The 12,996-nt window shown below is 37.0% G+C and overlaps 1 protein-coding gene and 1 long non-coding RNA gene across 11 annotated transcripts in view; one reads left to right on the top strand and one right to left on the bottom strand.

Moving 5' to 3' along the window:
• Positions 1–12,996, bottom strand: part of Gtdc1 (glycosyltransferase-like domain containing 1) — a 367,853-nt gene that overhangs the window by 179,467 nt on the left and 175,390 nt on the right. For 6 of the 10 annotated variants that reach the window (XM_013517454.1, XM_013517453.1, XM_005390785.2 and 3 more), the window contains 3 exons: positions 9,740–9,850; positions 7,097–7,264; positions 2,947–3,120 (listed from right to left, as the gene is read on the bottom strand). In XM_013517454.1, coding sequence (XP_013372908.1) covers positions 2,947–3,120; positions 7,097–7,264; positions 9,740–9,850 — 453 coding nt within the window. The remainder of the gene's footprint in view (positions 1–2,946; positions 3,121–7,096; positions 7,265–9,739; positions 9,851–12,996) is intronic. The other 4 variants (XM_005390783.2, XM_005390787.2, XM_013517456.1 and 1 more) reach the window with 1 other exon arrangement.
• The window catches only part of LOC106149227, a 15,062-nt gene continuing 11,895 nt past the window's right edge, over positions 9,830–12,996 (top strand). Inside the window, exon 1 of the long non-coding RNA XR_001235262.1 lies at positions 9,830–9,908. This is a non-coding gene — a long non-coding RNA (uncharacterized LOC106149227). The remainder of the gene's footprint in view (positions 9,909–12,996) is intronic.

Genomic DNA, 12,996 nt, shown 5'->3' on the forward strand with positions numbered 1-12,996 from the left:
TATAGACTGACCTTTTGGCAGAGCAGTTTTCTATGTTCATGAGTCACTCACAGGAAGGTGGGAGGTGCAGTGGATACAATTCTCTATATTCAGGCAGCAGTAATGTGCTTGGTTATAAATTAAGGGGGGTAGGGGTGTTAATAAGAGGAAATAATCTTTTATTGTGTTCTATTATATCCAGCCACTATCCCTAGGCATCTAGCATGCATTATTTAATTTAATCACTTCAACATCCCTATGAGGTGACAAGGTAAATGTAACCAAAACCATTAAAGAATTTAGGTTCAGGGTCATTCCACTGGCACCAGCCATACAGATAATAAGTGGAAGCTACAAACCCAAATGTATGTGTGTGACCACAGCATTTAAGAGTATCCCTGAAAGTTTAAGACATATAAGAACATATTTTCAAGAGAACAGTTTTGCTTGCAATTATTTCTCTAGTATTTGGAAGTAAGGCAGGGTATGGTGAAGAAAGCAATAGATAATACAGGTACCATGAGTCCATTATTACTGAATGCCTATGTGATGTTCTTCTACCAGAGAGCAATCTTATAAATCCCCATTAATTTTGTTAGAAATATGGCTTTTCCATCTTCTTTGGTTAATATCTATATTATATTATATAGAGCATATTACATTGATAATTTAACGACATTTTCTGCTTTGTTTTTATTTAAACTTATTTTTGCCATGAGCAAAATTATGTATGTATAGGGAGAAAGATACAAGCATTCAATAAAAGTTATTTTTTTAATCACCTTAGCTATTTTGCCTTCGGAATCACCACATATTTTTCAACATCTCAACAAAATAATATGCTTTTAAAACCGCAGGCATTAGAGTGATTGTCATTCATGCAAATAATCACTTACTTACACTATATGAGTTCGGGTTGTATAAAGCAAATTACCATCTGAAAATAATTCAAATAGCACTCTGGGCTAAGACCTTGTTTATGAATGCTATCTTGGCCACAATATTTCTTAACCTTCTGTTTAGCTAGATTCTTTTAAGCTAACATGGTCCAAATTAATAAATTATTCAATTGCCATAGGTGTATTAAACATAAGATGTTGTAGAAGCGTATCAGACACCAATAAATTTAGGACATTTATTTGGAAATTTATAGCAGTATTATTGAGGTGAATTATATTCACTCACTCACCTAAAGATATTCATTTTTCTGTAGAGTATATGAAAAACTTAAAAACTTACTCAAAAAATAAGGCTGATATTTTAAAAATTCAGATATATGACTGTGTTAAGGCTAATGATAAATGTCAAGTATAAAAATTATACTTTTCAGAAACTGAAAATCTCTCATTACACCTAAGAAAACTGTATGTCTGCAGAAAGTTCCCCATTCGTGGATTTAACCAACTATAGATCAGAAACATTTAAGAAGGGAAAAATGCATCTGTCTTGAATATGTACAAACTTTTTTCTTGTCATTATTGCCTAATTAATACTCCATAACAACTAGCTGCATAACCTTTACATTGTATCAGGTACCACAGTAATCTAGAGGTGACTTAAAAGTATGCAGGAGGATATCTATGGGTCATATAAATAAACGTAGACCTCAGTATCTCTGGAGAGTCCCAGAACCATTCGTCCACAGGTATACACACATGACTACACACACACACACACACACACACACACACACACACACTCCTGAAAATTGTGATATTAGATCCATTTAGCTTACAGTTTTCAGTAGAGCAAATAGATCATTAAGTGTTATTGGAAAATGACCTACAATGACAAGAAGCTTTAACAGTACTTGGAAATTTCAATCAGAAACCACAGAACATACTTCAGACTTAATCCAGTCTGTGACAATCTTAAGATGACTGCAAGCCAGTCTACTTTTCCCAGCCTCTGTTTTCTGCAACCCATAAAGGAAGGATTGTGCAAGGTGGTCTAACTTAAATTTTATGCCTCGCTAACTTGATTTGGTATGGTGCAGATTTTTTCATCAGTGAAATATTAACTAGTAAGACACTCAGATAATTCAACATGGTGGGTACAGATGAGGACTACTGTCCCAATAGCAAAATCTGGGTGAACTCAGTAAGTTTAGAACATAATAATTAACGGTGACATCCTGCACAGCATGTATGGATATTAAATCATTCCCTGCCTTCACTTCAGAGATGGGGAAGAAACAGCTGTCCCTGAACTCCTTTTAAGGATGCAGTCAATTACAAAGCAGCAGCACCCCCACTTTGTGTGAGTCTCACTGAAGTAAACTTTCTATCCACAAGGGAGAAATATTCCTGGTGGTAGTAAAAATAGTTTTTCAGGGTTTAATCAAAAGCGAAAAAGAATTCCAAAATGTTCCCTTTGAGCCACATCATCCACCGCTAATTCAGGGTGGGCCAGTAACAAGGGTAATAAAAATGTCCTTAGTAACTGAGAAAGAAAAACGGCTATGAAGTACATTTGTGACTCAATTTGAAAGATTTAACTCTGTATTAATATAAATAACAAAAATGAAGGAGGAAAAAGTAAAGGAAATCAAGACGGGAAATTAAAGGCACCCAAACAATGAGATTTAACATTGATTTACAAGCGTTACTATGATGCATATAAACCAGTGAGGCTCAGCTGAACGCAAAAGTTGAGAAATATGCTTGACAGTAACTTGTGTAACAACAAGAACAACAAAACAGTGTCGAAAGCCAGAACAGTGTACAAGGACACATACATGTGAGTAAAGAAAGAAAGAATGCAGTATCTGTACCAACCGCTCGGTGATAATGTGGACACATGATTATTTACAGTCTTTGTTCATCACAGCCTGGTGAGATAGAATTCAATTCTCTACTTAACCAGGCTCATGGTGAAAAGTTACAGTTGGCAAGAAGAGCACCGACTTCTACATACTTGAGAAGTAATTTATGACACAAAATTGAGAACAGAGTCAAAGACACTGACCTGCTCACATCGGGAAACCTGATGGGAAAGTAAACAGCTTGGCACTTGGGTCTGATGATGTTTTCCAGATCCTTGGGTCTGTGATCAGGAATCAGCTTCATAAACTTCCCAATGGAAGTGAGAAACGACTCCATATTAAAAACCGAGTTGAATACAACCACATCAGCCACCAAGCTGTAAAGGTAAAAGATAAATGCAAATGATCAGATTAGATTCATTCAGGGTTATTTTTATAATATCAACTCAGCATTAATCAGAGTTTACATTACATCTTAGGCTTAAAAAGCACATTTTATTTCCCCTCAGAACCTACCAAAGTGTCTCCAATAGGCAAGTTAGTGTCGTTAGTATTCTATCACAAGAAGTTGTATTGGTGGAATCAAGGAAGAAAGGCATCAAGAGTGCTAAAAGATGTAATGGGCTGGCATGAGACTGCAGGCCAAAGCATGCGTCCCCACACTGCCAGGCACAGTCCACACCAGCGGTGACGTTACGTACAGGAAGTCTTCTTTTTGCTGTACCCCAACTAGACACACGAGTTTCTCTGACAGTAATGTACTTCATTTTACACTGTACTACTGAGAACAGGATGTTCAAAATACTTGTCATTACTTAATTCATATGAAGCTATTTTCATACTAGATTATATATATATATATATATATATATATATATATGAGACACTATTTGATTAAAATCTATTTCCTGCTTTAGCTTTAAAAAAAAACTTAGTGTTATACTTTTTAAAATTCTGGAACTACACAGGAAGGATGCTATCTCTACTTATTTCACTATTACATTCAGGGTAATCAGAAAAGCACAAAAAGTAGTGGAAATGGATCCAGAAATCTATACCTTTCGATCATGCTCATTACCTAAAGGAACGTATCATAAAAGACCATAACACAATAGATCTTTAGAATGAAACAAAGCAAATGTAATATTGGCTACCACTTCTCACCAACAGACTGCATTGTTCTCTTTAATGTTTTTAAAGTAAAATGAAAGCAGAGCCAAGCACGGGGGTGCATGCATGCAAGACCAGCATTCTGGGAGACTGAGGCAAGAGGGTCACGAATTCAAGCCCAGTCTGGGCAGTGTAACAACTTAGGGAAACACTGTCTCAAAATAAAAATAGAAAGGACTGGGGATGGACACGAGTGTGAAGGTCTTGGGTTTCATCCTCAGTACCAAAAAAAGAGAAAAACGTTTGTGACATCAACTGATTCATTACTTTTCAGATTGCCTATAAAATTTTCTAGGTCACCAATTAACACAAACGATAGCTACAGAGGAGCTGAATAAAACCTGAGTGTGTAGTATGATCGCTTTATGAATCAGATATTCATTTCACAATTTAATAATAATTGACATAATATTAATCATCAGTATTATTTAATAATCATTAAGTAACATTATTTAATGATTTATTATATCATAATTTAATAAATCACAATTCTGATTTCTGAAAGGGCCTCATTTCATTTAACTAGTGATTCAGTGTCGTTGTATCTTAGTGAAATGCATACAAATACTTCCATAATCAGGTAACATAAGATTAAATATACAAAACAGTCGGTTTTATTTCACCCTAAAAATACATAATAGCTTAATAACACTGAAAAGAAGACACACGATGGGAGGCTGAGGTAGGAGAATGGAAAGTTTGAGCCCACTCTGGGTGATTTAGCAACTTAACAGGACCCTCTCTCCCCTAAAAAGTTTGAAGTCAAAAAATTAAAAAGAGCTGGAGAGGTAGCTCAGGACAAAACCCCTGGGTTTAATCTCCATCCACAAATAGAAAGACAAGACGAGAGGAGAGGAGAAGAAAGGAGAGGAGAGGGGAGGGGAGGGGAGGGCAGGGGAGGGGAGAAAAGAAGACATGTAAGTCTATAGGACTACAAAAATTAAAATCAATAGAGCTTATAGACTGGATTAGAATTATCACATCAAAGCCTGAGTTTACATCATATTTACTGAGCTAAATTTACTATTTACATTTATTTCTATTTTTACTGATATAGATTTACTATTATTAATGCACAGTAAAATTAAAAACCAATGAAAGAAATGTTGACTTGCCACCCCTACGCCTCTCTTCCAAAATTAGTTTTGCGCGCAAGTATTTTCCTTTCAGTTGCTACCTGGTGCAAACGTGGGGAATGGAGATGATTACAGCGTGGAGAGCACAAAGCAATGTCACAGAAGCGCTGACACAGCACTAAGCAATACGGAAGCCAGTATAACAATATCCAAAAGTTGAAGAATGTTTTACAGCTAGTCTGTTTTCACCATATGTCACGTATTATAATAGCGACCCACAGATCATAATGTATACTTATGACATGTGTTCGTAAGTCAGAGGGTTAGTGAAACCTCCGTGTAAGGTGAGCGCTTATGTCAGTCATCTTTAAAGTCCTTAAGTGCCACACAGTCAAGAAAGAAATCTGACAGTGCCAACAAAAGCAGAAGTCAGCAAGAAAACTAAAGAAACATTTGAGGAAGCAGGAGTCATACTTTTCAAAAGGAATCAGAACGGGACCGCTTTCTGACACTCTGATTTTTCCTCTGGACAACTGTGAACCATTTTTCCCCATTAGTAAACCAAAGGGTGATGAAGGCCACTTCTTTTCCTCCAAGCATGTCTATCAGTTTACCCTCTTGAGAAGAAAAAAAGCAAAACTCATGTGCAAGCTTTTATAGTCTCTTTCTCTATGAATAAAAATAATTTTTTATGAAAGGCAGGAGGGGTAGTGAGCAAATTTTTTTTTAGCTATCTGCCCTCAAAAGGCATGCAACTCAACTATTTACACTTTTTAAAATCTAGTTGACCATAAATTAAACATTCAAGACAGTTTACAGAAATATTCTTTTTTTGTGCATTTCAGCCCTGATATGAGGGGATGTAATTTCCATTAACTTTAAAGCCACCCATAAAGGGAAATATAGATTTAATTTTTTCCCAGTGATTTCTCAAGGGTAATAAACACACACTATCTAAAGAAAAAACTGATGCTAATTCAAGAAATCATAAAAATATTGCAAATGTTTCCATATTGATAAAGCACAAAATGATTTTATTTTTATTTTTAAAACATGTTTCCCTTCTCTGTTTCAATATGAAATATTTTAATTTTATTATGAAATTTTAAAATGGTTGCTCTTTTATGAGATATTTGATGTGAAGCAGTTCCACTCTATTTTGATAGCACTGCTACTTTACAGTTAAAGCAGCTTGTAAAAATGATTGCAGGAAAACATTTACAAAATGCTCAAAAGACAGAATTATTATCATATAGCTGTTTTTGCTGTCAACTAAACTAAGAAACAGACCTGCAAGAGAAGAGGGTTTCTTTAAACATATTATCAACCCCAATGGCTAATAATTACTAATAAAGGTGAATAAAGTGTACATAACCACTGCCAGGCTGATTCCATTTGACTGGTGCAGTTATGTGATTAGGACCGAATAGCAAAGCCATTTTGGAGTTGTTATTAACTTCTTTCATTAACAAAGTATCAGGAGATAGACTTTGTTGAAGTAACAATAGAGACAGATCCTCACCTTTAAAATGTCACGGTATTTTAAGGCTGTATCATTTCAGAGGACTCCATGAAGAGAAAAAAAACATCAAAAAATTCATTTTCCACAGTTTTCTGTCTTAAGAACAACAAAAAGACAGCACTGAGGTGGGGGAAGTGCTTTGCTTTATTATGCATTCATGTTTATTTCTCTGTAAATTTCTATTTTGATTTTAGCTGAATACAGTGAAAGAGGTTGGGAAATATAAGTTGACTAACTGCGCCTTCGAAATGCATGCCTTAAATAATAAATCATGGAATCAAGAGGTGAAGGTCCCTGCCAACCTTTTGATTCTATTTTGAATGTTATGAAAAATACAGTTAATTAGTCTAACATATAATTGGATTGTTTTATGTATATATAGATATATATTTTTAAACAAAAGGAGTAACTATTACCTTATATATACTGCAGAGCAGAAGTAATTATTATCATAGAAGGGATGGTTAAATCTTTGCAGCTACCTTAAGATGTTTAAAAGTTTATAGAAGGGCTCCAGATATAAAAGCTAACCATTTGCAAAGACAAAGATGGCAAAGGACAAAAAACAACACAATCTACACCCACCATGAAAGAATTTGGTTGTATCCATATTGAAAATCCCTCTCCTGAGATTTCTTGACAGGATACACCAATTGGTTTTCATGGAAGTAGAGGATCTTTTTCAATTTCCCAAGGTCAGGCCGAAGGGCAGCCAGTTCGGTCAGGTTAAGCACTGAGCTTGCAAAGAGGATCCTAGAAAACAAAGAAATGAGGATTTACTGTCCAAAGCACATGCGAGGGGTCGTCCTTCGCCCTGCTCGTCTTTCCTCCGCCCCACACGGGGAAAACACATCACCTACAGGGACACATCAACAGTTGAGCCTTAATACCATATAGCAGCATCCACATTGTAAGTTTTGATCTCTTAAACAGCAACTGCTAAGAACTGTAAAAGCCCTAAATTTCACTGGTCTTCTCAGCGCAGTTACTCCGAGATTGGGAAAAGGCGTAAAAAAAATAAAAAAAAAAAAGAAAAAGAAGAAAAAACCTGGGTGGATTTTATTGAAAAAAGCAAAAACGCTCTGTCTGAAGGACAAACAGAACACAGATAAGGCTGACTGGGGAATACTTCGCCTCCTAGTTTCATTACAGTTGCTTTCTTTATGCAACCATCTACTGAAATTCAATACAAAAGCAGGAACGGCACATGCTCATGTTACGACACAAGCCCTTTGATTTATGCAACAGACTTACCTGCCGCGGTCTTCTTTCTTTTCCCTTTGGAATGTTTTCTCTCCCAGCCCACTTGAGGTACCCTATAAAAATCTCCTCTTCTCCACTATTGAACTGGTCAGGCCCCAGACACACAATCTACGAAAACCCTTACACAAAGCACACATGGAAAGTGATGAAAGGCCGACTCACTGTCTTTGGAAACAATAAGCTGAGAGAACACCTGTCTATGATAAGAGCAAGTGTTTACTCACTCTCAGTCCACAAACACTCACTTTACTGCCTATTACTGTGAGACGGAATGGAACAGAAAAGATGAACAAGACAGCACACTGGATGAAACTGTCTGCAATAGAGACATACATGAGGTATTAGGAAAACAAACAGAAAGGAGTAATAATAGAACACAAAAGAAAGACAAAGTACAGTCCCTGAGCAGCTGAGGACATTCAGATGGCACAAATCTGATAGGATGACACATTCGTAACACAATGTAGCATCCTTTGACCCTTCCAGTTTTAATTCTCATTCAAAAAAAATGAGGTTTGAGAAGGTTAAGAGTCCTTTCTCGAATCACACTGGTAGAAAGTTAGCAAAGCAGAGACTGCTGGTCTTCTAAGCCTAAAGTGTTTTTCCTTCTACCACAAATACAAATTGGTTGTGGACCCTTTACATGGAAAATGCTTTTTTCTGTACTTAATAAATGTAAAATATCATCCTTGTTATTACCGTGATTACAACTACAATAAATCCTCCCTTGCTGACAAGCCAAATGGCTAACTTCAGGTGTTTATATGATCTGCAGCACAAGCCTTTCACACAGGAAGAATGATTACATAATAAGTGCATACATCATAAATAGGACTTCAAGTGCCTTCTTCATAGGCTACAAGAAGCACATAAGACCAAAAGTCAGTAATCCCTCTTTAAACCACATATTAATTTTACTGTTTATCACTTCAAAGTTTAAAAAAAAATCTCATCAAGGAGGTGCCATTTATTTTTTAAACTGTTTATGCCCAACCAAAGCAAATAGTAAAATTATGGTCAGGTAATGCCCTGTTTTGCCAAAGATAATCCCTGTCACTACTGTTACCATGCAGTCTAGTATAAGCCTTTCTAAAACTTATAATGAAAACTTCTGAAAATATGGAGATATGCGTTTACCTATAAATCTGATCATTGGCAAAGGAAAGAATATTAATTTTTTATTAAACACTAATTTCTATAAAGCTAAACCTTCATCAACATTCAACGGATGATAATCCATGTGTCTATTACTGAGTCATTCTCTCTCTTCATTCCTCTTCCCTCCCCCACCACACACACTATTGCAAGGATGACTTGCAGTTTTATGAAGCCCTGAACAAGCTGACTATTTTTCACATATAAAGAAGACATAAGCATTAAATGCACCACTATATACCTAATTGATTACAAGGAAAAATGCAGTGAGTATGGCTTATTCATCCCAGCACTTGTAATGAAGAAATGTGGTAGACACTGACTTGACTAAGACAGCAGACTTAGTGCACTGTATCAATAAAGAAGAAGGTGAAATCTGCATCCCCAAATGTGAGGCACTAAGGGAGATGCGAATCATCCATGTATTTCACCCCCAAATGCCTGACTTGAATTTGATATGAGGAGATGATCTGACAAATATTCTGTAAAATAACTGTGCTGCATCTCCAAAAATGTTAATATCATGAAAGAAAAAAATCTAGGTTAGAGGAAAATAGAGATCTCAAAACAAAATTCAGTGTGTAATCCTTGATTGCTGACTATTAACTGACTGTCACCTTGAGCAAGTCGGATCAGCTAAGTCAGATCCCAGCTAAGTCGGATCAGCGTAGTTCTGAGTGTTGCTGAAGGAAGAGGACCCACCCTGGGTGTCAGCAACACCAACCAATAGGCTTTCTGCCCGGATGGAATAAAAGGGAAATGAAGAAGGAAGGCTCCATTCTGTTTCCTCAGAGGAGCTGCATTCCTCACCTCCACCTTGGAAGACATCTCCCGGCTTCCAGCACAGACCCCTCAGCCTCCAGGTCAGGCTCATTTGGGACACTGCAGTGAGCTCCAGGCTTTCGACTGGAACCTTCAGACCTGCAGCACACAGAGAGCACTTTCGCACTTTTCCACACCTGACTCTGAGACGGCCATTGTAAGTCAATCTTGCAAATTCTTTTATATTTGCACACCTCGCCTTAAATCTGCTTCTCTAGTGAGCACTGACTGATACAACTGACTGGATGGGAAAATATAGCTACAAAGGACATTATCAGGACAAGGGAAATGTGAATATGCACTGAATGCAAGATTATACATTTTTATTGATCTTGAATTTCTCCTGCATAACACTTTTGTTCCAGTTACTCAGGAGAATATCCTTATTCTTAGAAGATTCATGTCAAATTATTTACATATGAAGTGTCAAAATGTCTGCAACAAATTCTGAAATGGTTCACTAAAAATGCTACTACTAATAATAAATATTCATATGTACATATTTACATAGATAGAAATTTAAAAGTGTACAAAAACATTAGCAATTGATTAATCTGTGTAAATTAGATGCAGTTCATTGTTCTATTGCAAATGTTTGGTAAGTTAAGCATTTATAGAACTATAGATTTGGGGGAACATAAATTAAACGGCAATAAGCAAAAAAGAAAAAAATTCTCTATTCCCTAAACAGTAAACCCATCAAATATGTGTTTCTAACCATAACCCAACTGTTAATCTTCTACATACAGATTTTCCCCAAGTTGAACCAGCAAATGTTTAACCAAGGCAAGCCCTTTGCACCACTTTAACTCAAGTCCTCTCTCCTTACCCTACCTACCAACTGATCCACAACTAAAGGCTCCAAACCGCAAGTCAAGCCTCCAAAAAAAAAACCTCCCGAAGAAGAGAATGCAACATCATCAGAAGAAAAATGGCACTAATTATCATAATACGATCCATCTGAAACTGCCCACACAAGACTTCTTTTGAAAGGAAATTAATTGAAGTTTCACAACATATCTTGAAACACTCCTCATTTATCTCCATCAGTAGCAAAGTACTTCTCTTTGTTTTTTCACTTAGGAAATGGTAGTTAAACTGGACAAACAGTGATTCTTAATATACTTAATTCAATGCCCAAAAGAAGTGATGATGTCCGTACACATACAAAAAGCAGGTATGAGCCGCAGCAAGTATTACTTTGTTCCCTACCATTAACTTCTTAAAGTTGATAATTATACAGTGAATGGCAGCACTCAGTCAGCAGTTAATCCCTAGGCTACCAAGGTTCATCTTGCTTCAGGTATTATTTAAGCAATAAATTCTAACAAGGTACACTTTATCATCCCACAGTGTGCCTCCGCCAGGAAGGGCATAAGGTGATAGCAAAAACCACTAGGAACAAGATAATTCCTGACAGCTGCTGCTTGAGCACAAGTTAAATTGAACAGTTTATCTCAGCATGAAGATGTTATAAGGTTTTATGTTTAATATTTTAAAATTAACATAAAACCCAGAGAAAGCAGTTGGGCAATCTTTCACAAACATGACATACTACAATCACTGTATAAACTGGATTAGTACTTATTACCGTGCTACTACAGAATTAGGCTGTTTTTAGACCACCAAAGAGCCTTAAATTGCAACTTTTGTCTCTGCAAAAGAAACCTATATTTAAAATGTCTGCTAAATTCAAATTAATGGCTACATCATTAACTTACTATTTCACCCAAAGTACAAGTTGCTATTATGATCGTCTAACCAAAACGGCTCTGCGCTGTAAGCACATTAACACCATTCCATGTATTTGGGAGAGCATCCATATAGATACTTTAACTGTAGCCAGTGCACACTCTATGTACAGTGTGAGCCATATTTGCTTAAAGAATCCAAAACAATTTCACACAATAAAATTCAAGATTATAGATTTTACTCTTTTCTGCTCAATTTTAAATAAGCAAGTTTTTTAGCTTCTTACCTTGCTTGTATAACACGTAGAAAAAAGATGCTGAAATATACCCTCGTCCCATAGAGGTGTTAACAGTATTATCAAGATGCATACCTTTCTGTCACCAATGGCCGGAAAGGCAGTGGAATAAGAAACACAGGACAGACACTTTATATTCCAACCACTGCCCATACAATCTACGAATAACCCTTCATAAACGTGGTTGTCTTACTCTTGCCCCATGAAATCTCTTCAGTAGGAACCTCCCTCCCCTGAAACCACTTATCTCATAACAGGATAGAGTGTACATTTTAAGAGATACTAGTTCAACCTGTGTTAGTCATACTGAAACGACTTCTTGCATGGCTTCAGTAGACCTTGCACAAGGGTAAATTCTTCCAGCTGGGTCACGCTGTTCAAAAGCTAAACTCTCAGCCTGGATTCATGTTGCTCAGCGTCCACAACCAAGCTTTTGTTGTTTTCTTCCTTCTTTGGGGCTTCTGTTCTTCGATATTACTCCCCACAATCCTAGTTCCTTTCCGTTCTGGCATGAAGTGTCTTCTGTGATAATGTGCTGTCCAAGTATGACCGGCCACATACGGCAACAAGCACCTCAAGGGCACCTAATGCAGCTGAGGAAGCAATCTTTCATTTACCTTGGACCGACTGAGTTTAAACTTAACCAAAGTTTAAACTTAGCCAAATGCAGCTACTGGGCACTGTATTAGAGGACACATCTCTGGGTGGACGAGCTTTCCCCAACCCAACACCCCTTCATCTATGACACCAAACGCACTTGCTTGCCTGACTGACCTTCCTGAACAGATCCTCGACCTGCTTGTGATAACGTCATTTCTACACTTCCCCTTCACCACCTCAATTTCACCTACCAGGCTTTCCAATCCCAAAATGGTACTATGTTTCTGCTTCTATAATTAAAAAGATACACATGTCCCTTACCGAAAATGTTTAAGTACAAAAATGTAAATAGCATCACCTATAACCACTTCAAACACCGAAAGGAATTCTTCACATTTTGGTGAAATCCAGTGTAGTGGATTGACAACTGGTGGTGAACTTATAACTCTCAGCTGAACTGACTAAGCGTGGTGCTGGGTGTGGGAGGCCCATTTGGGGACTGTTGCCAGCAGCATAAGAGGCAGAACTGGAGAAGAAATTAGGCTATTGGGAGTGGAGAAAGGCTTTCAGGAGTTGTTGGAAGCCGTTGGTTCTGTTGAAGGAGCTTGTCGTGCTGGCTTTCCTGATGAACTCAGCTATTTTCATCCTTCAAGGAGCC

This window comes from Chinchilla lanigera, unplaced genomic scaffold (assembly GCF_000276665.1).
Source record: "Chinchilla lanigera isolate Chin_1 unplaced genomic scaffold, ChiLan1.0 scaffold00039, whole genome shotgun sequence".
NCBI classification, from domain to species: domain Eukaryota; kingdom Metazoa; phylum Chordata; class Mammalia; order Rodentia; family Chinchillidae; genus Chinchilla; species Chinchilla lanigera.